The sequence below is a fragment of the Aspergillus fijiensis genome (assembly GCF_003184825.1).
Source record: "Aspergillus fijiensis CBS 313.89 unplaced genomic scaffold BO72scaffold_54, whole genome shotgun sequence".
In the NCBI taxonomy this organism is placed as follows: Eukaryota; Fungi; Ascomycota; class Eurotiomycetes; order Eurotiales; family Aspergillaceae; genus Aspergillus; species Aspergillus fijiensis.
This window is the reverse complement of record NW_024469030.1, coordinates 172,919-194,922: the sequence shown is the minus strand read 5'-3', so window position 1 is coordinate 194,922 and position 22,004 is coordinate 172,919. Positions and strand designations below refer to the sequence as shown.

The 22,004-nt window shown below is 53.0% G+C and overlaps 7 protein-coding genes across 7 annotated transcripts; 4 read left to right on the top strand and 3 right to left on the bottom strand.

Moving 5' to 3' along the window:
* The first annotated feature begins 579 nt into the window (after positions 1 to 579).
* BO72DRAFT_222686 (alpha/beta-hydrolase) lies at positions 580 to 3,700 on the top strand. The gene is made up of 2 exons (XM_040939781.1): positions 580 to 2,488; positions 2,560 to 3,700. The coding sequence occupies exons 1-2, from the start codon at positions 685 to 687 to the stop codon at positions 3,483 to 3,485; spliced, it is 2,730 nt and encodes a 909-aa protein (XP_040797941.1). The 5' UTR covers positions 580 to 684; the 3' UTR covers positions 3,486 to 3,700.
* Positions 3,701 to 4,085: 385 nt separating this feature from the next.
* On the top strand, positions 4,086 to 5,734 carry BO72DRAFT_436470 (glutaredoxin). The gene is made up of 3 exons (XM_040943324.1): positions 4,086 to 4,529; positions 4,608 to 5,052; positions 5,135 to 5,734. Exons 1-3 carry the CDS (start codon positions 4,455 to 4,457, stop codon positions 5,443 to 5,445), a joined length of 831 nt encoding a protein of 276 aa, XP_040797940.1. The 5' UTR covers positions 4,086 to 4,454; the 3' UTR covers positions 5,446 to 5,734.
* Positions 5,735 to 6,099: 365 nt separating this feature from the next.
* On the top strand, positions 6,100 to 7,916 carry BO72DRAFT_451254 (60S ribosomal protein uL6). The gene is made up of 5 exons (XM_040945446.1): positions 6,100 to 6,158; positions 6,529 to 6,576; positions 6,741 to 6,996; positions 7,157 to 7,334; positions 7,409 to 7,916. The coding sequence occupies exons 1-5, from the start codon at positions 6,113 to 6,115 to the stop codon at positions 7,457 to 7,459; spliced, it is 579 nt and encodes a 192-aa protein (XP_040797939.1). The 5' UTR covers positions 6,100 to 6,112; the 3' UTR covers positions 7,460 to 7,916.
* Positions 7,917 to 8,127: 211 nt separating this feature from the next.
* BO72DRAFT_436462 (triacylglycerol lipase family protein) lies at positions 8,128 to 10,864 on the top strand. Its single transcript, XM_040943323.1, has 4 exons — positions 8,128 to 8,475; positions 8,633 to 8,763; positions 8,821 to 9,637; positions 9,712 to 10,864. Exons 1-4 carry the CDS (start codon positions 8,395 to 8,397, stop codon positions 10,537 to 10,539), a joined length of 1,857 nt encoding a protein of 618 aa, XP_040797938.1. The 5' UTR covers positions 8,128 to 8,394; the 3' UTR covers positions 10,540 to 10,864.
* A 316-nt stretch (positions 10,865 to 11,180) lies between these two features.
* Positions 11,181 to 13,157, bottom strand: BO72DRAFT_499615 (putative amino acid permease; the record flags this gene model as incomplete). The annotated part of the gene is made up of 2 exons (XM_040948850.1): positions 11,181 to 11,260; positions 11,390 to 13,157. 2 exons carry the CDS (start codon positions 13,155 to 13,157, stop codon positions 11,181 to 11,183), a joined length of 1,848 nt encoding a protein of 615 aa, XP_040797937.1.
* A 469-nt stretch (positions 13,158 to 13,626) lies between these two features.
* BO72DRAFT_222531 (uncharacterized protein) lies at positions 13,627 to 16,533 on the bottom strand. Its single transcript, XM_040939780.1, has 3 exons — positions 16,184 to 16,533; positions 14,093 to 16,123; positions 13,627 to 14,031 (listed from the first exon to the last, which is right to left on the bottom strand). Exons 1-3 carry the CDS (start codon positions 16,194 to 16,196, stop codon positions 13,907 to 13,909), a joined length of 2,169 nt encoding a protein of 722 aa, XP_040797936.1. The 5' UTR covers positions 16,197 to 16,533; the 3' UTR covers positions 13,627 to 13,906.
* Positions 16,534 to 19,238: 2,705 nt separating this feature from the next.
* On the bottom strand, positions 19,239 to 20,072 carry BO72DRAFT_349240 (uncharacterized protein; the record flags this gene model as incomplete). Its single annotated transcript, XM_040940682.1, has 1 exon — positions 19,239 to 20,072. A coding segment is annotated over one exon (834 nt), but the record flags the coding sequence as incomplete, so codon positions are not given.
* Positions 20,073 to 22,004: the final 1,932 nt, after the last annotated feature.

The window sequence follows — 22,004 nt, the reverse complement described above, 5'->3', positions numbered from 1 at the left end:
TCGTTTCCATTGCAGGGACAGCAGGCTTGAGGCTTCTTGTTGTTTATCTTCCCAGTTTCGGGCTTAAGTACCCTTTTTATGGAGCTACAATCGTTCCTTGGGTCCCTTCTTTCTTCTACCAACTAGTTATTCGATCCTTTCCCCTTTTTCTATTTCCGTTCTCTTTTTCTTTTCCCCCTCACTTTATTGTCTAATTTCGATAGTTCTTATCCGCCAAAAAAAAGTCCCCCTACGCAACTACATACAACGACTTTTCTTGACTTCTCCCTGTCGTCCCCGCTGAACTGTGCTACAACGAAAGTCATTGGTTGTCTAGATCGACCTTCTAGACAATAAACATTCGGCAAGGGGGCCGCTGGGCTTGCATACCGCAAGGGCAGCGATAGGACCGCCCTGGATCCTCCACTGCCCTTCTTACTTCCCCTCCCACTCCCACTCCCACTCCCCCTCCCCTCCCCGGGGCCTGCCTGCATGGTGACTGGCACATGCGTCAAGCGCCCGCGGTCTATTGATTTTGACCGTTAAGCGATCAAGCTTTGCAGACGTTATCCTGCCATCTTACTGGATCATGCAAGCGCGTACTACCTTCGACCGCATATATCGTCGGTGATTGTCTTCTGTCTGTCTCTGGCTAGCTGGGGCCGAAACTTGCTGTTGGACAGGCAAGATTCCCTGTCCCTGTCAATGTCCGCCATGGATCGCACGGAACATTCTCCGACATCCCAAGTTGATGATGCCCCTTTCCTACCCTCGGCTTTGCTCGACATGCGTCGCAAGTCAATTCCGTCGCGCGCACTCGCTGCGAGTCCTCCCCCAGCTTTTGACCCTGCTTCCCCCGAAGTCATCTCTTCTCTGATCTCGTCTCTGTCGACCATCTCGATACCTCTTCAGACGCACTTTGACAACGTTCCGCGCATTGACACCAAGACCGATCCCGACTCGCCCGTCTTTTTCGCCCCCGAGAAACATCACATTCCGGACCAACGCCCGGTCAGCGCGCATGAACTCGGGTTGAGTCTCGGGGCGTTTCAGCCGCCCGTGGAGACGTCACAGGGTCCCTTTCTGCATCCAGATGATGCAGCAGTTGCTCCGATCATTCGCATGGCCCGCGCGCCGCCACCCCCCAAACACAAAGCTGCCCTCGATTCGCCCTTGTCTCCAGGGAGACCGACATCAAGGGGCTCCTTCACTTCGTCCAAGGCCGCCTATGAAGATTCCGCTTTTGGTACAATCACCGCTGAGCCAGGTCCACGGCTTTTAACTGCGAGTAGTGTCGCCTCGTCCGGATCCAAGAAAAGCCTCAAACGCCAAGTCAGCATCTTAAAGCGAGTTTCGCGAGAGTTTCCCAGCGAGAAAGAGCGGCAGCTGGATCGACTGCGCAAAACGAACAGCTTCAACGACGGGCTTCGTCAAACTACACCGCGCAATAGGGCTAGTGTACGCTCTCTCCATTCCATGGCCGACGTGGTTGAAGAAGGACGTGCTCCGCCACTCCGATCCCCAACTGAGACCACTACCGATTCTTCATTAAGCAGACCTCCCAGCAAGGAACGCAACTCATTGCAGGGCAACCAAGAAAGTACGCCCAATACTCCAGGTGGCATTGGGAGCGGGCGCGTTATCCCTACCCGCGAATCATCCTTGCGACATAGTTTCTCTTTGAGCTCCAAGCACCGAAGATCTTCTACTCGCCATAGCCGGTATTCATCTACCAGTAGCAGAGAGATGAAAGTGGACAGTGCCGTTTCGGGGGTGGGCAGTGATTCGGATCAGGTGACGAAGAGAATCCAAGAGTTGAAGGACCAGCAACAGAAGATCAAGACCGAGCTAGAATTAGATGACGCCTCGCTGAACTCACCTAAAGAGCCCATTGCCAAAGATGCGCAGCCGTTGGCATCTGCGGGACTTGGTGGAACTACCGATTTACAGCAAGCGGGGCATATATCTCGCTTCAGCTTTGACGAGAGCGCTCCAGCTCCAGCAGTCTTAACGGGCAAAAGCCGCTCTGCAACCTCAATCAGTCCCCCATTCACCTCTAGATCAACCACTACATCCATCCATTCGTTCGACAAATATGACCCATCTGAGAAAATGACGCACAGGCATGTGGCCGACTCACCGTCTCCCTTCCGTCATACTCGATCTCTATCGAGCGCGAGTTCCCCTACTGCTTATACCGCCGTAGAAGAGCGCCCGTCCAGCGCTGACTCCATCGACCTTGCAGTTCAAGACTATGTGACGGCCGCTAAGCTGACCCAGAGGGTCATTCACCCCACGTCAGGCCGCTCTATAGCATTTTCAGAGGTTGGAGACCCTAATGGTCATGTGGTTCTTTGCTGCCTCGGCATGGGGTTGACGAGATATCTGATGGCCTTTTATGACGAGCTGGCAAGGTCTCTCAAGCTTCGTCTGGTCACCTTAGATCGTCCTGGAGTCGGTGAAAGCGCACCCTACATCAACGAACCGGCAACCCCTCTTAGTTGGCCTGGTGAGTGCTATGTACCGATCACGCCGTGAGCGTTCTCTTTACTACGAGAAGGGCCGACTGACATGGATTAGATGATGTTGCGATAGTATGTAATCATCTTAGAGTAACAAAGTTCTCGATCATGGCACACTCCGCTGGAGCTATTTATGCGCTAGCTACGGCTTTGAGAATTCCACAGCATATTCGAGGAAGAATTCATCTGCTAGCTCCGTGGATCCCTCCTTCACAGTTATCCAGCTTTGGCTCATTGAAGGCTCCAGTTCCGACCAATGCCGTCCCTTACACCCAACGCATTCTCCGAGCGCTCCCGACATCGATCCTTAAGGTCGCGAACTCCAGCTTCATGAGCGCAGCAAGTGCGAGTCTCACCTCCAGTCTCCCCAGGTCACCCCGGCGAGCCAAGCGCAAAGCGCTACAGAGAGACATCTTAAGCTCCGCTGTTATCGAGTTCAGCAAGCCCCAACAGCTTCCAGGGAAGGTTCACCAGCAAGGCGGTCTGAAAGGCCTTGAGAATAAGAAGCCTACGCCCATAGTCGTAGGAGCAGGCCATCCCATTGACAAACATCTATCGAACCAGGCCGCACTTGCTGCATCTCAAGATCGTGAGCGGCAGGTGGATTACGATAATCGGCTCACCCACAGGATCTGGGAATTAGCGACGACCAACGCAAACCCGGCGGTAGATTTACTGGTGTGCTTGGAACGTCGTCAACCTATTGGATTCCGCTATGTGGATATCACTCGGAATGTGGTGATCCACCATGGTAGCCGAGACACTCGCGTTCCTGTCGACAATGTCAGATGGCTGGGGAAGACTATGCGACGCTGCGAAGTGCGTGTGCTTGAAGGTGAAGGGCACGGATTGATGGCCTCAGCTACGGTGATGGGCAATGTGCTGATGGAAATTGCCAAGGAGTGGGAGGATTGGATGGTTGTGGTCCAAGGCAAGCGTAAAGGGACTATTGGGCCGCGCTCAGGCATCGCAGTTCAAGCATGATGATGGCTTGGGTCCTTACCAACTTCCTGGATCTTCGCTATGATCCCTATCACAAATCACGCGACAAAAGAGAAGTCAGCGAAGATCGGTCAAACGGAAGAGAAACGTTGCGCTTTTTGGACGAGGATCATCACCACCACAATACCCGTCAATTGCTCAGTCGAACCGCTGCAGGGTATGCGGGATGACGAAGCGACCTTATCTTACCATGTCAGTCCAGATCTATATTTGTTCTGATCTGCACCCGTGAGTTATGTGCATCTACCTACATGCCCTCACATGTTGTTGTCTCAAGAAAGACACCACGTAACGCTTTGATTGAATGTTTTCTTTTATGGTTTTCACTATGATACCAGCTACATACCCCGGATATAGCATAGCATGAATATTTCATAATATAATTCATAATTCAGCATAATTCAGCATAATTCAGGTTAGAATTGAGGGGACTCGCCATGAAGAAACAATACTTGCTCCGTGCTTTGCTGGAAGTAAGAGTAGGCTCGGAGGCTCCCGTCCGAGCGCCGCGCCGGCGAGGCCGGAGTTTGTCTTTGCCAGTTGCCTCGACTCTTCCCCACTCCTTATGGGACCTTTTCCCCCCTTACACTAGGGGAAACCTCTTGACATTTCAGGTCATTCGGTCGCGCGTATTTTTAGATCTCTCACTGATAGCATTGTCTATTAGTATTGGCTTTGCCACCTGTTTCCAATCTTGCACCATTTTCTTCAGGAATCTCTAACCTCTCGCTCTCGCCTAATGTCCAGCCATTGTTGGTCTTGGAGCTGCATCTATGACTGGTCGGCTCGACACATCGACTGTTAAACCATCCCGGCACTGATGCGCACAGTAGCTCGTTGACTCGACAGCAAGCATTCTCCCCACAGCTGAACATATCTTCCCCCCGTGATTATCAATCGCATCGCTGTCAGATTCCCCTGCCGATTTACCCTCTCACAATCCGCCTCAAGATGTTCTCTCAACGGCGCATGAGACTTTTGGTCATTGCCGTGCTGGTGATCCTCGGCGTGACCTGGTACTACTCGGTATAATTTCCCTTCCCCTTCGTGGTCGCAATTGCCTCTTAAGATAGCGAAGTTGACTAACGCGACGCGCGCCTCTAGAGCGACGCCCGGAGTGTCCAGAATCAGCAATTCTATCGCTCCACCGTGGCGGCCATCAATGCCCAAAAGCAGGCCAAGGAAGCCCAGGCCGCAGCAGCCAACATCCCCGCCCCGAATCGCAACCCCATCAAGGAAGATTTGAAGCATCCCATGGTCGATGATAAGATCGCACCGGCGATCCCCAAGGCCAACCCGGCAGACCACCTGGAAGAGATCCCGATCGCGGGACGGACTAAGATGACCGTGTCGAAGAAACCGGAGGAGGATGAGAAGGAGGAGCTGGAGGAGAAGCAGCAGTCGCAGCAGCCGCAGCAACAGCAACAGCAAGAACAACCAAAGCAGCAGGAGTCTAAGCCGCAGCAGGCCGGGGCAGAGGACGACGCCGAGGCGGAAGCGCATGCGCATGCAGTGGCCGAGTTGAATGATATCCTGAAACGGGCGCCGAGTATGTCGTTTCCCCCTTTTGCCCTCTGATATGCGCAGGAGATGGATTACTAATGTGTTATGTCTTTTGTTTTTCAACGCAGTCATCATCTTCTCTAAATCGTACTGCCCCTACAGCGCCAAAGCTAAGTCCATTCTACTGGATCACTACTCCATCACCCCTGCGCCTTTCGTCGTGGAATTGGATCAGCATCCCCATGGTCGGATGTTGCAGGCCGTGTTGGCCGAGACTACAGGTCGTCGGACTGTCCCTAACGTGTTGGTCAATGGCAAGAGTATTGGGGGTGGTGACGACGTGACGGCCCTCAACGGGCGCGACGAATTGACATCAACCTTGAGGGACCTGGGTGGTAAGTGGGTCCAAGAAGTCCACCGCAAGGACTCAAGCGACTAGAATTTTTGGGCGGACTGGAAAACTATTTGTCGATTTGATTCAGGCATCTGGACTCGATCTATTTACGGTATGCATACATTGGGATTGTGTGTTTCACCATTCGCATTGGTTATTGCTGCCAGACAGGTCATGATCACAGACGGAAAAGCTTTCAGGACTTTGATGCATTTCATTCTGCGTACATAATTGGGATCATGTGATAATTAACAGGAAATGATTAATCGTAATTTGATAGCTTGGTACCAGTGTGTACGTTCAAGAGCAGTTCTACAGCGAGAGTTGTACTGACAGCTTCCATCCATTTGAAGGACCAAAATTCGAGTTACGAGTACAATTGCAATGCATCAAATTCAATGTTTGAGCTTGAGGAATTACTGGAATTCGGTGAGGCTGACTACCTACTGATAAGGATAAGCACTGCAGTCACAGACCAGTTCCAATTGTTGCTGTTCTGCCGGGCGGGATCAATTGCACTAAACCCGAAGTGGGCAACCCTAGGCGGGAAGACCTAAACCAGATTGAGCCGTAAGCGACGCACAACCCGTGATTTTCGCTCCACCACTGTCGACTCTGGTCTGCCTTGAGGAATTTCGATCCTTTCGACGACCGACCGCACGACGATATCGACAATTCCCCCCTCGGACACACCACAGCCCACGCAGTCAAGATGCGGTACATTCACTCCGAGGAAACGCTGCCCGTCCCCGAGAATGGTGAGCAAATTCGATTTATTCCTGAGCATTCTCCTGAATGCTCGACTTCGCTGGTTTCGCAAAGAGTCCGCTGGTTTCGCAAGAGGTGGGAAGTGGGAAGACGAAAGGACACCCCTGGAGGGGCAGGCATGGAGAGGATGATGCATTGAGGGATAGAAAGGGAAAAGAGGAACAGTGATGCGCCCACCCGACTCGACTACGAATCAGTCAATGCAGGAGAGGATGAAGAAGAATCAAGAGGAGGAACCAATGCATATATCAGAATGCCTGTCTCTCCGCGGCGGAAGGGAATCAGGCGACATGGACTTGCGCGACTATTTCTATGTGTTTGTGTGAGAGAACTGGGACTGATACAATTTTCGTCGTACAGTGAAGGTTCACATTCGCTCTCGCGTTGTGACCGTCGAGGGACCCCGAGGTATGCAATTTACCACTCCACCAACAAACACGCACATTCCCAACGATGGGCTCGGACCAGACAGACCTTCTACAGTGCAGTGCTGGCTTGGATGTTTCTGAGCCCGTTCGTGTCGTGCGACTGCCAGCGGCCGCTAACATGGGATTTCTTTTCCCGCTCTCCAGGCAAGCTCGTTAAGGACCTTTCTCACATCGCCGTCACCTTCGGCCGCCCCGAGAAGAATGTCATCAGCATCCAGCTGCACCACGGTGCTCGCAAGGGTATTGCCACCCTCCGCACCGTCCGCACCCTCATCAACAACTTGATCATCGGTGTCACCAAGGGCTTCAAGTACAAGATGCGTTACGTCTACGCTCACTTTCCCATCAACGTCAACCTTGAGAAGAACGCCGAGACCGGCCAGGTCGAAGTTGAGATCCGGTATGGCACTATCACCTTTTTGCGACATTGCGGCGAGTCACTGGGCTGGTTGGATTGAGATGGGAGATTGTTGTTCCAACTGGCCCTGGGGGCCAATGTTGCGTCGCTTGTCGCTGCATGCGTTTTGAAGGAATCTTCCGACTGACGGATTCCTTTCTAGTAACTTCTTGGGTGAGAAGTACGTCCGCCGTGTGACTGCCCAGCCCGGTGTTGAGATCGCCGTCTCCACCAACGTCAAGGATGAGCTCGTGCTCTCCGGTAACTCCCTTGAGGGTGTCTCCCAGAGCGCTGCCGACATCCAGCAGATCTGCAGAGTCCGCAACAAGGATATCCGTAAGGTGAGTTTGGAGCAGCCGGCTTTTAGCCCTATCTCAGTCCCCCGAACATCCTTCCCTGACTCGCGGCTTTCTAGTTCCTTGACGGTCTGTACGTGTCGGAGCGGGGTAACATTGTCGAGGAGTAAGCGGTTGGAAATGTCCGCCTTGGTGGGTAGTGAAGGAATGTTCGAAGAATACATTTTCGCCTACTTGCATAGGGAAGCAACGCGAAATTTAAAACCCAAAATTATGGAATTTCAAATGCCCAGTTAACGTGTCCACGGGGTTTGTCTGGCATTTCCTTACTCCGCTGGCGAAGCGTGGCGTGTAGAGAGACTCAAAAATCTGGTTGGCCTTTTTTTCTTCTTCTGCTTTTGGTCTCGCCTTGTTTCTTCGCAGAGTGTATCTCCCGGTAGGGTGACTCTTGCCTAGGCTCGTATGTAGGTCGGCCATAGAATGTTCTAATTCATGTACCCCAATTCTCCCACGTCTTTTTCTCCTTGGCCAATGCAGGTTTCTTTTACCCCGTGTTTTGCAAGCATCTCCACCGTGACTGTTGTCGGGCCATTGGAGCACAACACACGTTCTACTGGAGGTATGGAGACTTTGTACATGAATCCTGAGCTCGAAAATATGTTTGATTGTAATTTCAGCCTTGTGGTATGTTTCCCTGTTCGTGGTGGTGGTGGTGATCAGACAGTGTGGATATATATATAGTAGCACCGTGCTGCGGGGAGTAACCGACTTAAGTTATACCAAGCTGTGTCATCATCCCGCCGAAGTCAATTAATTCCTCTCGGCTTCTCACTCCCAACATCTCCTCTCTTTTCCCTTCTTGCTGCAATATTCGACCTCGTTATTCAAAAACTAGAGGTCTTGAATGCACCGGCTCTGGCCCCGATCGAGAATCCCTGCTCCTTTTCCGTGCTGAGCTGCGGACTTGTCTATCCTCCTGACCTCGTCGGAGATCAAGCATGTGAAAGCACCAGCCAGGCGTTTGTCTCGACATGTGCCGTCATTCTTCCCCCTCTCGATTGACCTGCCAGTGATAAACCTCCCCTCCCCTCTCCCTTCATTCAGCATGGCATCCTGGGCGGTGATCTACGAGTTGTTCGCTGCCATCTTCAGTATGATCCTAGACGTCGCACAGTTCTGGCAACAGGTAGGCTATTCAATGTCTTCAGACGCATGGTCGTCATCATGGTCTCTCAAGCCAGCACCAATCCTATCGGATATGCTTGATGAACTCTCCACTATTCCTATGATACTCCATTGGAATGTTATGCTGTAAATTTCATTAACTGACTTTCTTCGTCTAGAGGTTATTATCCTGGTGGCATACACAGTCTCCCCGAGACCGACTGCGCCATGCGCTCGCTACTGCAACAACCTACGAGGAATGGGAAGAAGCCGCCTTCGACCTAGACGAAATCCTCAGTAAGGATCTTTGGTAACTCGCTCCACTTCAGCCTGCGCACGGAGGTCAGTCACTGACAGCGTATAATAGGCGCCAGAACCCCACCAGCCGCCATTACGATTATCGCTTGATCCTGGGGAGATTAGAGGCTCTCATGAGTGCTCGCGAAGACGAGGATATCCTGACGCTGGTCAATCTACTCCGATCCGGACTGCTTCGCAATCTAGGCAACATCACGTCACCGAAGCTGTTCACACAGGCGTACGCGGGGACCAAGCTTCTGATCGATGACTATATCACCCAGGTGGCACTGTCCATTCAGCAGGTGACGGCGCTTCCCACCGCCCCGGTCCACATCAGTGGGTTCGGAGCGCAGGCGAAGCTCGAGCTGCTGCATGACACTCGACAGGCCTTTGGACGGACAACGCTCCTGCTCCAAGGCGGATCGATCTTCGGGCTCTGTCACCTCGGCGTCGTCAAGGCTCTTCATCTGCGGGGCCTTCTGCCTCGGATTATCATCGGGACCGCGACGGGCGCCCTGATCGCCGCCCTGGTCGGGGTGCATACGGAAGATGAGCTGTTGACCTTCCTCGACAGCGATGGCATCGATCTGAGCGCCTTCGATCGGCGTCGGAAGACCAAAGACGCCTCCTCCGAAACTCAATGGCTGCCGTTCGACGTCGGCGACAACTGGGCGGGGACCCTGTTCCGGCGCATCAAGCGATATGTTCAGACGGGCTACTTCCTTGACGCCGAAGTCTTGGAGGAATGCGTGCGGGCCAACCTAGGAGACTTGACGTTCGAAGAAGCATACGCCCGATCGAAGCGCATCCTCAACATCACTGTCGCGACGTCGAACACCAACGCCACGCCGAATCTCCTCAACTATCTCACCGCACCAAACGTGGTACGTACCCGCGCATCCCATCTCATTTGATATTCTATGAGGGTGTGAAAAAGCTAACAAGAAGGTTCGCCCAGCTCATCTGGTCCGCCGCCGTAGCCTCCAACGCCTCCAACACCTCCCTCTACCGCCCCGTCACCATCTACTGCAAGGACGAGACGGGCTCGATCGTCCCCTGGCCGCACTCGCAGGACGCGACCTTCGCCTCCTGGCGCCACGTGCAGTACAGCGAGGGCGAGTCGCCGCTCTCGCGGATCGCCGAGCTGTTCAACGTCAACCACTTCATCGTCTCGCAGGCGCGGCCCTACCTCATCCCGTTCCTCCGCTCCGACGGCGGCACCCTCCTCATCCGCCGGCCCGGCGACCACCCCAACCCCCCGATCCGCTACTTCACCCGCCTCGTCATGGGCGAGGTGCGCCACCGCCTCCGCCAGCTCGACTACATGGGCCTCCTTCCCACGCCGCTGGCCCGCCTGCTCCTCGAGGAATCCATCCCCGGCCCCAGCATCACCCTCGTCCCCGACCTGACCCTCCGTGACTTCACCAAGATCTTCGAGAACCCCAGCAAGGAGAGCCTGGCGCACTGGTCGCGCAAGGGCGAGCGCGGCGTCTGGCCCGCCGTGAGCGCCCTGAAGGTTCGTTGCGTGATCGAGATCGAGCTGGACAAAGGGTACCAGGTCGTGCGGCGGCGCAGACCCGCGGAGATGCTTGGCGGTGGTGGGAGCGGGAGTGGGAGTGGCAGCGGGAGTGGGACGACGACCATCCTGCGTAGACCTTCGGTCCCGAACGAGGGCCAGCCCCGGCGACGGCGCGGGAATAGCAACAGTATCGATTCCGGCCACGAGAACTCGGCGACGAGTTTAGGAGTCGGGGAACTGGATTACCAGGATGATTCGACTTATTAGGTTGAGATCACTTGTTGGTTGGCTTTGGAGTAGAGGTAGATTCGCCCTCGGGCATTGCATGTATCATGTATCTATCATGTATCATGTACTGTACTCCAATGCATAACTTGGTTGGATGATAGAGATGGATGTAGGATTGAGGGCGGACGGTGCGGTGCGGTGCGGTGCGGTTCGAACCTTGAAGCCTTTTTGCTTCGTAATGTAGACCCGACACTCGAAGGATCGATACACTCTACTGCTCCTGCTCATTTGCATGGAATAAGCTCAGTACACTACCAATCCAACTCCCGTTCTGTTGCAGTGGTTGGTGTACGGCTCACGAGAGACACCCTCATCCCTATTTCTGGTAATCAAATCACTCCATCCAGTATACGGAGTAGAGAAGATGGAAACACGACATGTATTTTTCAGGTTATGCATACGCTGAATACATTTTTGATCTTCAAAGGATAACAACCGCAACTCCAAGACCAGACTCAATCTCTATCGATCTATATCTTTTTCTTTCTCATCGCGCATCGCATATGCCCATTTCTTGGTGCAGTTGAGGCGGAATCGCCATGGCCTGGATACCTACCACCCCTCTAACCAAACCAAATCAAACCAAACCAAACCCAACCCCAAGCACAAACCTCCTGCATCTATAGTTCTAAAGCTAGGAGATAGTCTGGAGTTCCGACGAGCGAAGGCCCGGTCGATTCCAGGGGGGGACCTTTATACACTGTTTCCCGACGAGAGGTCAGTTGATCGGGGCTGGGAGATGTGGAAGCTCTACTGCCAAGGGAGGGAATGCATGGGGAAGAGGGGAAATGGGAACAACGAAGAGAAAGGAAAAGGAATGAGAACGAACCTCTACGTCCATACACACAGTACCACGCGAAGGCCAACCCCCACAGCCCCACCAGCACGACGGCGGCGTAGTTCATCGATGAGGGCGTGACCGGCAGCGCCGTGGGGAGGCTGAACAGCACCAGGCCGAAGGCGATCCACGCCAGGGAGAGAACGTTGACGACGGGGCCCAGCAGCGGGCCGCAGGTCCAGGGCGCGCGGGCGACCTCGGTGCGGCGGTGCATCAGGCTTAGGGCGATGGGGATGGCGTAGGCGACGGAGAGGGCGATGGTGCTGACGGAGACGAAGGCGGTGAAGGTGCTGGTGCTGCCGAGGTTGATGAGCCCCAGGAGCAGCTGGAGGATGGTGCCGCCGAGGAGGGCGTTGAAGGGGACGCTGTCGGGGTTGTTTTTGTGGGAGCTGCTGTCTGATGACGATGAGGCCGAGGCGAAGAAGGCGTAGGGGTCGTGGACGCGAGCCCAGAAGCGAGAGCAGGGCACCGCGTTGTCGCGCGCAAAGGCGTAGATCGCCCGCGAGCCGGCCACGGTCGCGCTGATCGACCCGAAGAGCGTCAGGCTGAGGACCAGGCTCGTCAGCGCCAGTCCCCCCGCGGCGGTGCCCATGACCCGGTGGAAGATGTACGGGAGGGCTTGGCCAGCCGGCGCGGCAAGGATCTCTTCCATTGGGGGCAGCGTGAAGCAGATCGGGAGGATGAACAGCAGGCCGGCCAGCCCGAGCACGGGGATGTTAAGACTGAGGACTTGGGGGACGATGCGCGCCGGCGCGACGCATTCCTCGGCCATCGAGGTCACCAGCCCGATGCCGCAGAAGGTGTACGCGGCCGGGAGGAGGCCGATGAAGAACGTGAAGCCGCCCCAGCCGGAGAAGTGCGTGTCGTAGTGGCCTAGGGCATACGCCGCTGTGTGGCGGCCGGTCGCGGCGGTGGTGGATAGAGCCACCAGCACCACGATGATGGTCAGCGCCGTGGTCACCGTGCAGAGGAAGTCGATGTGAGGGAGGAACCGGTTGCCGAAGGTGCAGACCAGGAAAGTGCCGACGCAGACGGCGTAGAAGATCAGCAGAAGCTCCCAGCTGTTCGGGTCCCAGCTGGGACGGACCAAGGAGATCGAGGCTGACAGCATGGATGCGAAGCCGAAGTTGGTCGAGAGGATGGCCGTCCAGTTGCCGATGATCCACACCCAGCCGGTGAGGAAGGAGACGATGGCTTTGTGGTCGCGCGCGATCTGATGCGACCAGTAGTAGGGCCCCGCTGACGTCGGGTATCGCGACACGAGCTCGGCGAGAGACAGGGCGACGCATTGGTATAGGACGCAGACAATGATCCAGCCGACAAAAATTGACATGGGCCCGCCGCCGTAGATGGCTCCCATGAGAGGACCTCCTTCGCCGTAGGGAATCGCGGCCATCGCAAGCGATTGAAAGAGCAGTGTGTTCAGGGAACGGTTGCGACGAAGCTCCTGCTTATAGCCGAGGATATCGAGTCGGTCATCGTCGGAGTTGCTGTCTGCGCCGTGCGCTGCAACCTTGTCCTGAGAGGCATCTTGCGACGCTGCTGTCTTCTTGGTTCCCATCGTTGCGGTGCCCGTGATGCGTGATTCTTCTCGCAAGATGCGAAGAACACTCGGTCCTCCGGCTCGGTTCTTTTCAGGATATCCATAGCCCTTGGATCTGCCCCTTGAGCTGAGTAAAGTCGCCGTACTAGGACAACCCTTGCAGGGCTGAATAGGAGGCAACGATCTCGATGTGACACGGAAGGCGAAATTCCCCATTACGTTCGCTATGTGGTGCCGCTCGTGATATCTCCGCACTCCACCGGCCGCCCTTGCATAAGTTCCATGCCTCAAATACCGAAAAGCACTCGCAATCTGTAGCTTAGCTGCAGCGAGAATTAGGATTGGTCGAACAGTTGAGATAAGCTGCAGTCCAGGACGAATTATTCGCTTCTGCCTGGTTTTCATGCGGTCTGGCTATCACCTGTTTCCATGATTTTAGGCTCTGATCTCAGCTGCAGAATTCCGAGTCACTTGAGGAGAGAGCTCTTCAATCTTGGCAGGCGGGGTTTCTTGTGCATGGCAAAACCTGGAATGGCTCGTGCAGATCATGACGTCTGTTGTAGTTCATCAGAGAACGTGCGAAGACGAATAATGGGCAAAATCTGCTATAGAGCATGGCAAAATGAGCCAGCCACTATTGCACTATATTGCTTTCGGAAAGCTAGGGGAGTCAAAACCTGGGGATGAATCAATGACCTCAAACTGTAAAGTGAATGAACATGAAAGATGAAAGACTGTCATCATGAATATTCAAAAATTTGGTATTCGAACGTAGAAAGGTAGTGATTAAAATGAATACACCGGGGAATCAAGAAAGAGAACCAGACGAAGCGGAGCAACAACTATCCTACATCAACACTCAGCTATAAGGTAGGCCTACCATGATGGGTAAAAAGCACAGGAAGGGGAACGGGCCAAAGTATTCCAAGTATCTCGCATGATTCACGCAAAGGGCACATCAGCGATCAATTGGCGGTTTGAGGCCGCGCAGACTGCCGTGAAGGGGGACGGAGGGATTGAGGTCGCAATGAGCGAGCGCGAGAAGTGGGACGAGAGACGTCTTTCGAAGGGTCGTAGGCCAACGCGGGAACTGGTGACCTGTCAGCAAGACCATTCAGGGCCAATTTGGCGATTCTACTAGACAAACTTACTGCTGAAGCCGTAACCATCGGTAGCCCCTTCTCTGTTCTGTGGGTCAATCTCGACTCGAATCGTAATGTCCAATCCTCCGGGCATGCTGCCGCTACTAGTATACCCGTCTGCCGCGGGATGACTAGAGCCTGCGTCAGCTTCACCCTGGTGAAGAGGCGAGTGACCATCTTTGGCCAAAGGAAACGAAGAGGCCTGCTCGTTCGGAGCCACTGAAGTGTTTCCATTAGTGTAGAGGGGTTCGATCTCAGTGATGCAGGCGAAGTTCCGCGAAGGCATCGTGACCTTATTCCACGCGGCGCTCTTCTCCTGCCCACCAGGCTGTCGATCAAATATGTCCATCAATGTCTCATCCGTGTGGGGATCCAGATGATGAAGCTTGTTTCTACGTGCCAAGAGATTGGCCACGGCCTTGGGAGGAGGTTTGTTCGTGATCGCACTGCTAACAACATTGATCATATACCGTGGATCGAGTTCGCTGTGAAGGTTGAGGGCTGGGTTGGAGTAGAACCGACCGATGGCTGCCAGATGCACATCTCCGCCCAGAATCGTGACACGAATGGAATAAGCCTTAGCAAAGTCCTGTAGACGTTGAATGAAAATCCTTCGCTCCTTCTTGTGTTGACGCGCAGTGTAGTGATCATCCAAGTCATCCAAAAGGTCGACTTGGCCGTCAAACTGATTAAACAAACCACCTGCAAAGCCAAACCGCTTATTCAATAAGCGAATTGGCGCGATCAGAGGAGAGCTCAGGATATTTTCCAACCATGCGAGTCGGGGGTATGCGATTGGAACTCCCAGTAGCACAATCAAGTGTTTTATGTCCCCCTCGGCCGCTAAGACTTCAGCTTCAAGGCGGGAGAAAATGAGATCATATGTGTCTGGGTAATTCACCTGGTGCCGCGTGCGCTCCGTCCGCGCATCGACGCCAATGAACGCAAACCGCTTGCCGAGGCGCATGTAGAGGTTTCGACTCTTCTCTTCGACGTAGGGACCGGGGCGATTACCAACAATCCAACTATCGTCTTCCGACTGACCTTCTAGAACGTAGGTGTTCTCCATCTGTCTAGGATCGGCACCAGCAGTTCCGTTAACGGCATGCATTGTTTGCGGAGCGTCTGTGGTGTACGTCGATTTGGGCGGCGCGATGTGATGCTGGAACAAGCAGTAATACTTGAACGCCACGCCGCCAATCCCACGAAACACGGAGCAGCGCATGAAATGATCTGTGTACGAACCGAAGCCGTCAATAATGTCATGGTCATCCCAAATATTGATCTGTGGGATCCGGCCATTTGCTGCTTTGAATGGCTCGATGGAATACCATCGGACATAGTTTGCATAGTAGTATTCATCGCACCGGGCTCGCAAGTCGTTGTCAAAGGGATGCGCCCGTCTCTTGTGAGGGTTTCCAATGGCCGTCCACGCCTTCAGGGGTCCATCAACGCGGATTCCATCGCAGTACAACTGGTCACCACCACCAATCATGGCATGGAAGGGCTTCTGGCCGTGCACACGCATGACGTCGTTCCACAAATTGGGGCCAACCCAAGCGTTCATATCAGTGCCGACGGAAAAGCCATTGCAAGAATGGAACATCAGACGCATCGACTGGTGAACCGATGGCACTACAAAGTCCCAAGGCGGAGGAAGCTCTTCGCCATTTGCGTACTGGAACCCCGGAATGGTGTATTCCCAGCGTGCTTCGTACTCTTCTAAGGCGATGGCGATTGAAAATCTCCAGAATGCCTTCTCGGGATCTTCATATAGACGAAGTCCATCAGCCACAAAACGTTGGGAGTTGGGTTGAGTACGAGAAGCTCGGCCGCTGCTATCAACCGGGCCTGCTTGGCGCATGACCAGCTGAGGCTGGCTCTGCCCAGACTTAGTCACAATCAGAATACTTCCTCGCCATACGGAGGAGGAAGCAGTGACATCCATATTCTTGAAGTTGATTAGGGGACCGCAGATGACGTCCACAGACGTGCTGGAATCCGTAGAGTGGCCATTGACAGCAGGAGCTGCACCATTGGCTAGTACAACAGCATTAGTGTTGAAGCGCGTGTCAGGCAGTGTCGAAGTTGGGAACTTACTTTGGAAGGCCATCGTGAGGTCACGGGCCGGACGGGGTAATACCAAAGATACCGACGCCAAGCAGCAAGGGGATAAGTTTCGAAAATAGGTAATAAATATTAGAAAAAAAGACAAGTGGGATAAATCAGTGTATCATATGGTGATTACAGACTAGAGGCAGGTTGCGACGGGTTGTGCAGACGAGGTAACTATCGATAACCTGGCAGGATAGTTCTCAGGTAGGGAAGGAGATAAAAGAGTGTGACAGAAGAGGTTGACCCGAAAAGAGGGATTAGGCGATTAATAACAACTGCGCGCAGGACAGGGAGACCAGGATTCCGGTGTAAATCGGATCCCCTGGAAGATGTCAAGGGGGAAGTGGGATACGGGGCGGGGGAGGTGATAGAAAGAACGAAGATTGGATCCCAAATAAGGCCAGTAGTATCGCGTCCCGGAAGGTCAGGAAGATGATTAGTATGGATGAGAGCAAGGATCAAAAGGAGCGGCGACAGGTAGCATTAAGGTACCAGTCATTCAATTTGTTTTGAGAATCTGAGTACTCCGTACTGAGCAGCACAACAGAATCAGTAGGGCTGCAGGGCTGAGAAACTTAAGAAGGGGAAGGGAAAAGAGAGAGAGAGAGAGAGAGAGACAGAAAGTAAGAGGGACAACAGCGAGACCATCATTCATTCACTCTTGACTTTCCCTATGGAAGGCCAAGAGACCAAGACGGAGAGGGCCCCCATCCTTGCACGGGTCATTATCATTTTTTTTTTCATGTTCCTGGTTATTGGCTTGTCGGTTCTGGTGACTAGCTGCATCTTGGCAGCATCAGCATCAGCAGCAGCATCATCGGCCTCATGGTCATTCCAGCACAACCACGGTACTAACCGAAAATCATTTCCAGACCTCGAGTTGTGTTTGTTCGTGTCTTCAATTCGTATTGTTCGTACCAGTGATTGGTGATCGGTGATCAGTGATCAGTTGTAACCGAGGGTGGGTTTCCGTCTGGGAACCGATCTGATCGAGTCTCCGAGAGAATGGGAATGGAATGGAATGTAGCGTTGTACCTACTAACGGAGTATACTGAGCCTGATTGGGTCAGGAATGATGACGCCGAGACTGACTACTTACTCATTAGCCCCACGTCTCAGCCACATTCGGTTCCAGTCTGTGGCTAGTGTGGATCGCAATCTCCCCCCTACTTGCATGTACTCCGTACAGTCTGTTACTTATACTCCGAGGTCCTCGTTATGCGGTGCGGTGGCCTAATCTGCTACTTGCTGCCCTAATCAGTTCGTGCCTATCATTTCAATCAGGCCTTGAGGGAAAAAAAGATAATCTATCGACTCGTCCTGTATGCGGACTGAGGATTGCTCATACCCAGCTTGTCCACTTCGACTGAGAGTATGAGAGGCATTAGTGCATGTACTTCTCCATAGGTTCTCAGATTCTCATATGTTTACCCACAAGAAGCAATAAGTCATAACGTACTTACTATGTACATGTACATAGGTGTACTATTCCAGGTGCCCTGCCGAGAAAGGCTGCTTTCCTAAATAGGTAACCACCATCCTTCCGCTCCGCCCTCGGCCGTCCAACTAACCACCGGGCACCGGGAACCACATCTCCTCCCCTCTACTACCATCGACTTCATAATCCGAACCAATGCCATGCCTCTTGCAAGAATGCTACGTGCACAAATGCCCCTCTTCATCACCAATCCTACAATCAGCACAATCCTGCTCTGAACCTATGTATGACATTGTCTACCCTAGACCATCTGATGGAACACGATCTACCCTCCACATAAAGTAGGCATTACACGAGCATTGGACATCATCAGAGTCATATCATCACATCAATCATATCTCATCAGTGATGGGGGATCATTTCATTCATCTCCTAGTCATCTAAGCAACTTGTCTTTTTTTTTCTTTCTTTTCGTCTGGTGCATCCAGATTTTTTCTCCACTCTCTTTCCATTCATTCTCCATTCACTTGCTCGGCCCAGCACCAGCCTCGTCTTCTACCTAAAACTAGAAAGCAAAGCTCAATTCCCCGGGGCCATGAAACCAAAGGACTCGGACTGTTCCAGTTGTTGGGCGATTCAAAGACTCTAGGCCAAGGCACCAGCTTCCTTCCCCAAGGGTCATAGAACATCAACAGATCGCCGGCGATCTGGACGGGTGGGATGGCCGACGGGGGTTTGCGTTCGTGGCAAGAACGGTGGGTAAAACGTTGTCGGAACATGCTGCTCTTTTGCCCAGGGCTTGCCTAGGGCTCAAGCGGATCATGAGTGGTTGGTAATGGGGGGTCGGGGGTATCAAATATGCAAGGACGATAACTTATTGCATCTCCCATGCTTTAGTAACCTGTTGCAATCAAGGAACAATTTGAGAACGTTTCTTGATGTCGAGTGAGTTTTCACAAAAGAAACGGAAAGAACCGAAGCAATCAGAAGACGTGGAAAAGAAGCGAAAAAAATACAGCGAAGAAAAAGGAACAAGAAAAGACGGAAACTCCGAGCCAAGGAAAGATTTCAAACTCTGACAAAAATGGTGAGGGGTCATCAAGGAATACCAGAAGACCAGATGGATCCAGGGCCCTAGAAGATATTGTTGAAAAGGCAAAGCGATAGCCACCAGTCATCTATCGGGATACAGAGGCATTTCCAGGTCCTTGGTGTTCTCTAGTCTCGCTAATCAATGACTGGGCTGGGTAGAAGATGACGAGCGCTCGAGGCGTCGGCTTGGGACGAATCGACAACCAATTTCCAGAAGTCGCCGTTGAGCGGAGAATCCGGCAACTGGGCCAGATGTTCCTCTGGCTGCTGTTGCATGGACACTCCCATTCTCATCAAAAGCTCGCAAAAGTGGCTGCGGTTTGTGGGGCTGTCCAGTTCAGGGTAGTCCAATGTGAGATATGCGAGACGACGGGCAAGCCACTCTATCGAGACGTTGTGGTCACCATCATTCTCGCCTTCGTTCGACATGAGATTGTCCAGGCACTGGCTAGCGGCGCAGTCCAGCAGGTGGTGCGCCTGCTCCCGTCCGATCATGGCTGTAAGCTCCTCAAGCGCCTCATTCTCGGGTTTAGGGTTGTTGTCACCCGCTGCGGCGTTAAACAATTTGTTGAAACGTACATTGGCGGAGTTCTCGGCTCTGTGAGTCTCGACATACTGTTCTCGAAGCTCGGATGATTTCCTCAAGCTAGGGGCGGGCCAATCGATTCCATTCTCTGCGTACATGGAATCACAATAGGTGTACAGATCGTTGGTCCACGCATTGAGTTCCAAGTTGCGTGCCAGATCATCTGGAACCCATCCGTCGCGGATATAGAACCACGCTCTAGCCGAAGCGCGCTGCAGCATCAAGCGACATTGCTGCTCGTAGTAGGCGGCTTGCTCCTTGAGGTTACCGATTCGCAAGTAAGCAGGACCAAACAGCGGGTCGGCAGCATCCCGGATCCATTGGCAAAAGAGGATGATCATGACGAGTTCCATTCCGGGGTCGTCAAACCTTCGAGATGGGCGGTGATGACCATGCTGGTAACCAGCGCTCAAGATGCCTTCGCCTGGGAAGAAACTTTTCTGAACGAAGCAATCATGAAGAAGGCCAAGCAATTCATAGATTGTCACCTCGTACATGTTGCACCCATCCTGCCACACAAAGTCGAGGTCCTCGATGTGGGGAATCCACTCGAAATAACGAGCATACAACATCTTGTTCACATGACTGTACCCCAGGATATAGCCTGCATGGCATTCCGAGGCGTCCCGGTTAATGATGGGTAGGATGTTAAACACCAGCTGAGGATCATCGCCGACATTGAAAGGAGCCAGCACCTCGTGATCGAAGAGTTCTTCATAGGAACGTATGGTACATTCGGTCCCATCGAAAATGTACATACTGTTCTTACGGACGTGCTCGTCTCGGTCACGCTCGTTGCTGAGGAGATAGAGGTGGTAGTCAAGGATGTTCCAACCGGGGCGAAGCACGAGGCCGGGAACAGGTCTCTCTTCCAGATCAGACACGACAGACTCTTCAGACCCCTCAGACTCAGTATCAAGGCGTTCAATGAGTTCTTCTGTCTCTGGGACGTTTGAGATGCTTTCTTCTGACAGGTTCACCAGGGTCACTTTGAAGCCTTCACCATCGGGGCTCAAGGGCGTCTTCGGTGAGTCCTCAGGGGACGTGTCTTCTTCAGACCATGACTTCCTTCTAGCCATCTGCCAATGCTTCATCGTGAAGATTGGCGACCTGTCCTCTCTCAGTCGAGAGGTCACCGGAATATCAGCCATCGACTGCTATCGCGGCTGGTCAGCACTGACCTGTATTATAGAAGGGAAACACAGGAAACAAACGCCCATGGCGTGGCCCGATAAGAACAACACTTACGAGTTTCACTGTTGCGAGATGCTTCAAAGGCCTCGATGAGCTGACGGGAAGAGAAGAGAGACAAGGGACGCTTGTGAAGCACACTGAATACAAGAGCCTTGGTGGACCGCGCCGAGGACAAGGGGGATGAGGCTTGGAGGCGTGTTGAGGATGGAGAGGTAAAGGAGGGGGAAGAAGAGAGAGAAGTTAAGAGTAGTCACGAAGTGAGAGTCTCTCACACTGCATCAGGAGAAGTGAGAGGATGTGGATCTTCTCCAAGACGTCGGTAAAGATTCACTCACATCTCTAATTGAGATGCGAGTACTAAAAAAGGTATCAAGGAGGACATGAAAGTTTAGTTTCAAGCTAATCATCAACTACAAGGTAAAGGATCATCTACGATAGTCAGTTTGTGAGGATTTTCATTTCTGCCTGCTATCTAATCTCTGTATAGAGTGATCGAAAGGCGATAGACCCGCGTGTAGTTCTCCGGTTCAGCGATCCTGCGCTGCAATTTCCCCAACCGTGTTTTCAGAACGAGATCCATGCGGCCTCCCTCTGCCGCATGGCTAGCCGCAAGATGATAGAAACACAGGGACGACACCATGGTTATTTGGGGAACTCGAGCACAGGAGGGTAGTGAATGCTGGTAGTGTTGCAGTTGGCTCAGCTGTGATCTCCACTGTTACATAGCAACAATACAAACAGCTCAGAAAGTGCCCCTACACCACTAGTTTCCATTTCCTTTCTCTCTATAAAGCCACCCCAAGGGGTAGTTTATGAGACAAATGTAGCTGTTTTTGCCCATATAACAGCCATCCCTCTCTCTGTGATCCTATATACTACCAAATGAGACCCCTCTCACCATGGAAGAAAGTGTCCGTCACATATGGCCATGCCTGTCAACCTGATAAGGACCTGGGAGAGAGAAGTCTCCGGGTTCTCTCATGTGCCTTCTATCCAACCTGAACCTCCATCTACCCACCTGGCCAGGGAGAAGTTGGTCGGTCCTAGTCAGGAAGTTCCAGTTCTCACTGGCGAGGATGTGGTTGCGTGGCCCATAGATCTCGTCATGTGTCTGTCCTGTGCGAGCTCATTGTATCGGAAGGTGAGGTTTTACGTTTTGCTTGTCGTCGCAACGCCCGACATCGCCTCGCCTCCATCTTGCAAAAGTAGCGTGGTCGATGGATTGTTCGCTTAGCACGGAGCTTCCGGATTTGCTCCCGTAGGTGGAGTGATGAGGAAGCCCTAGGGTAGTTGAGGACTGGAACAAGCGATGAAGGCCAGTACAGCTGTACTATTGACCATGCCATCGACAGTGACAGCACTTTTGCTCACGACGACTGAACAGCTCTAACGGATCGCCGCCTAGAATAGGCATACCTAGACGTTCCGATGCAGCAGCACAGCACACTGGCATTGAGAAATGCCCGTGAAAATGCCCCGGTACAATATTTGCTAAC

Coding starts and splice junctions, on each gene's coding strand:
- BO72DRAFT_222686 (XM_040939781.1), top strand. CDS start 685: ATGTCCGCCATGGATCGCACGGAACATTCTCCGACATCCCAAGTTGAT. Junction 2,489..2,559: donor AACCCCTCTTAGTTGGCCTG/GTGAGTGCTATG, acceptor GACATGGATTAG/ATGATGTTGCGATAGTATGT.
- BO72DRAFT_436470 (XM_040943324.1), top strand. CDS start 4,455: ATGTTCTCTCAACGGCGCATGAGACTTTTGGTCATTGCCGTGCTGGTG. Junction 4,530..4,607: donor GCGTGACCTGGTACTACTCG/GTATAATTTCCC, acceptor GCGCGCCTCTAG/AGCGACGCCCGGAGTGTCCA. Junction 5,053..5,134: donor TATCCTGAAACGGGCGCCGA/GTATGTCGTTTC, acceptor TTTTCAACGCAG/TCATCATCTTCTCTAAATCG.
- BO72DRAFT_451254 (XM_040945446.1), top strand. CDS start 6,113: ATGCGGTACATTCACTCCGAGGAAACGCTGCCCGTCCCCGAGAATG. Junction 6,997..7,156: donor CAGGTCGAAGTTGAGATCCG/GTATGGCACTAT, acceptor ATTCCTTTCTAG/TAACTTCTTGGGTGAGAAGT. Junction 7,335..7,408: donor GCAACAAGGATATCCGTAAG/GTGAGTTTGGAG, acceptor GCGGCTTTCTAG/TTCCTTGACGGTCTGTACGT.
- BO72DRAFT_436462 (XM_040943323.1), top strand. CDS start 8,395: ATGGCATCCTGGGCGGTGATCTACGAGTTGTTCGCTGCCATCTTCAGT. Junction 8,476..8,632: donor TCGCACAGTTCTGGCAACAG/GTAGGCTATTCA, acceptor TTCTTCGTCTAG/AGGTTATTATCCTGGTGGCA. Junction 8,764..8,820: donor ATCCTCAGTAAGGATCTTTG/GTAACTCGCTCC, acceptor AGCGTATAATAG/GCGCCAGAACCCCACCAGCC.
- BO72DRAFT_222531 (XM_040939780.1), bottom strand. Junction 14,032..14,092: donor CGATGGTTACGGCTTCAGCA/GTAAGTTTGTCT, acceptor ACAGGTCACCAG/TTCCCGCGTTGGCCTACGAC.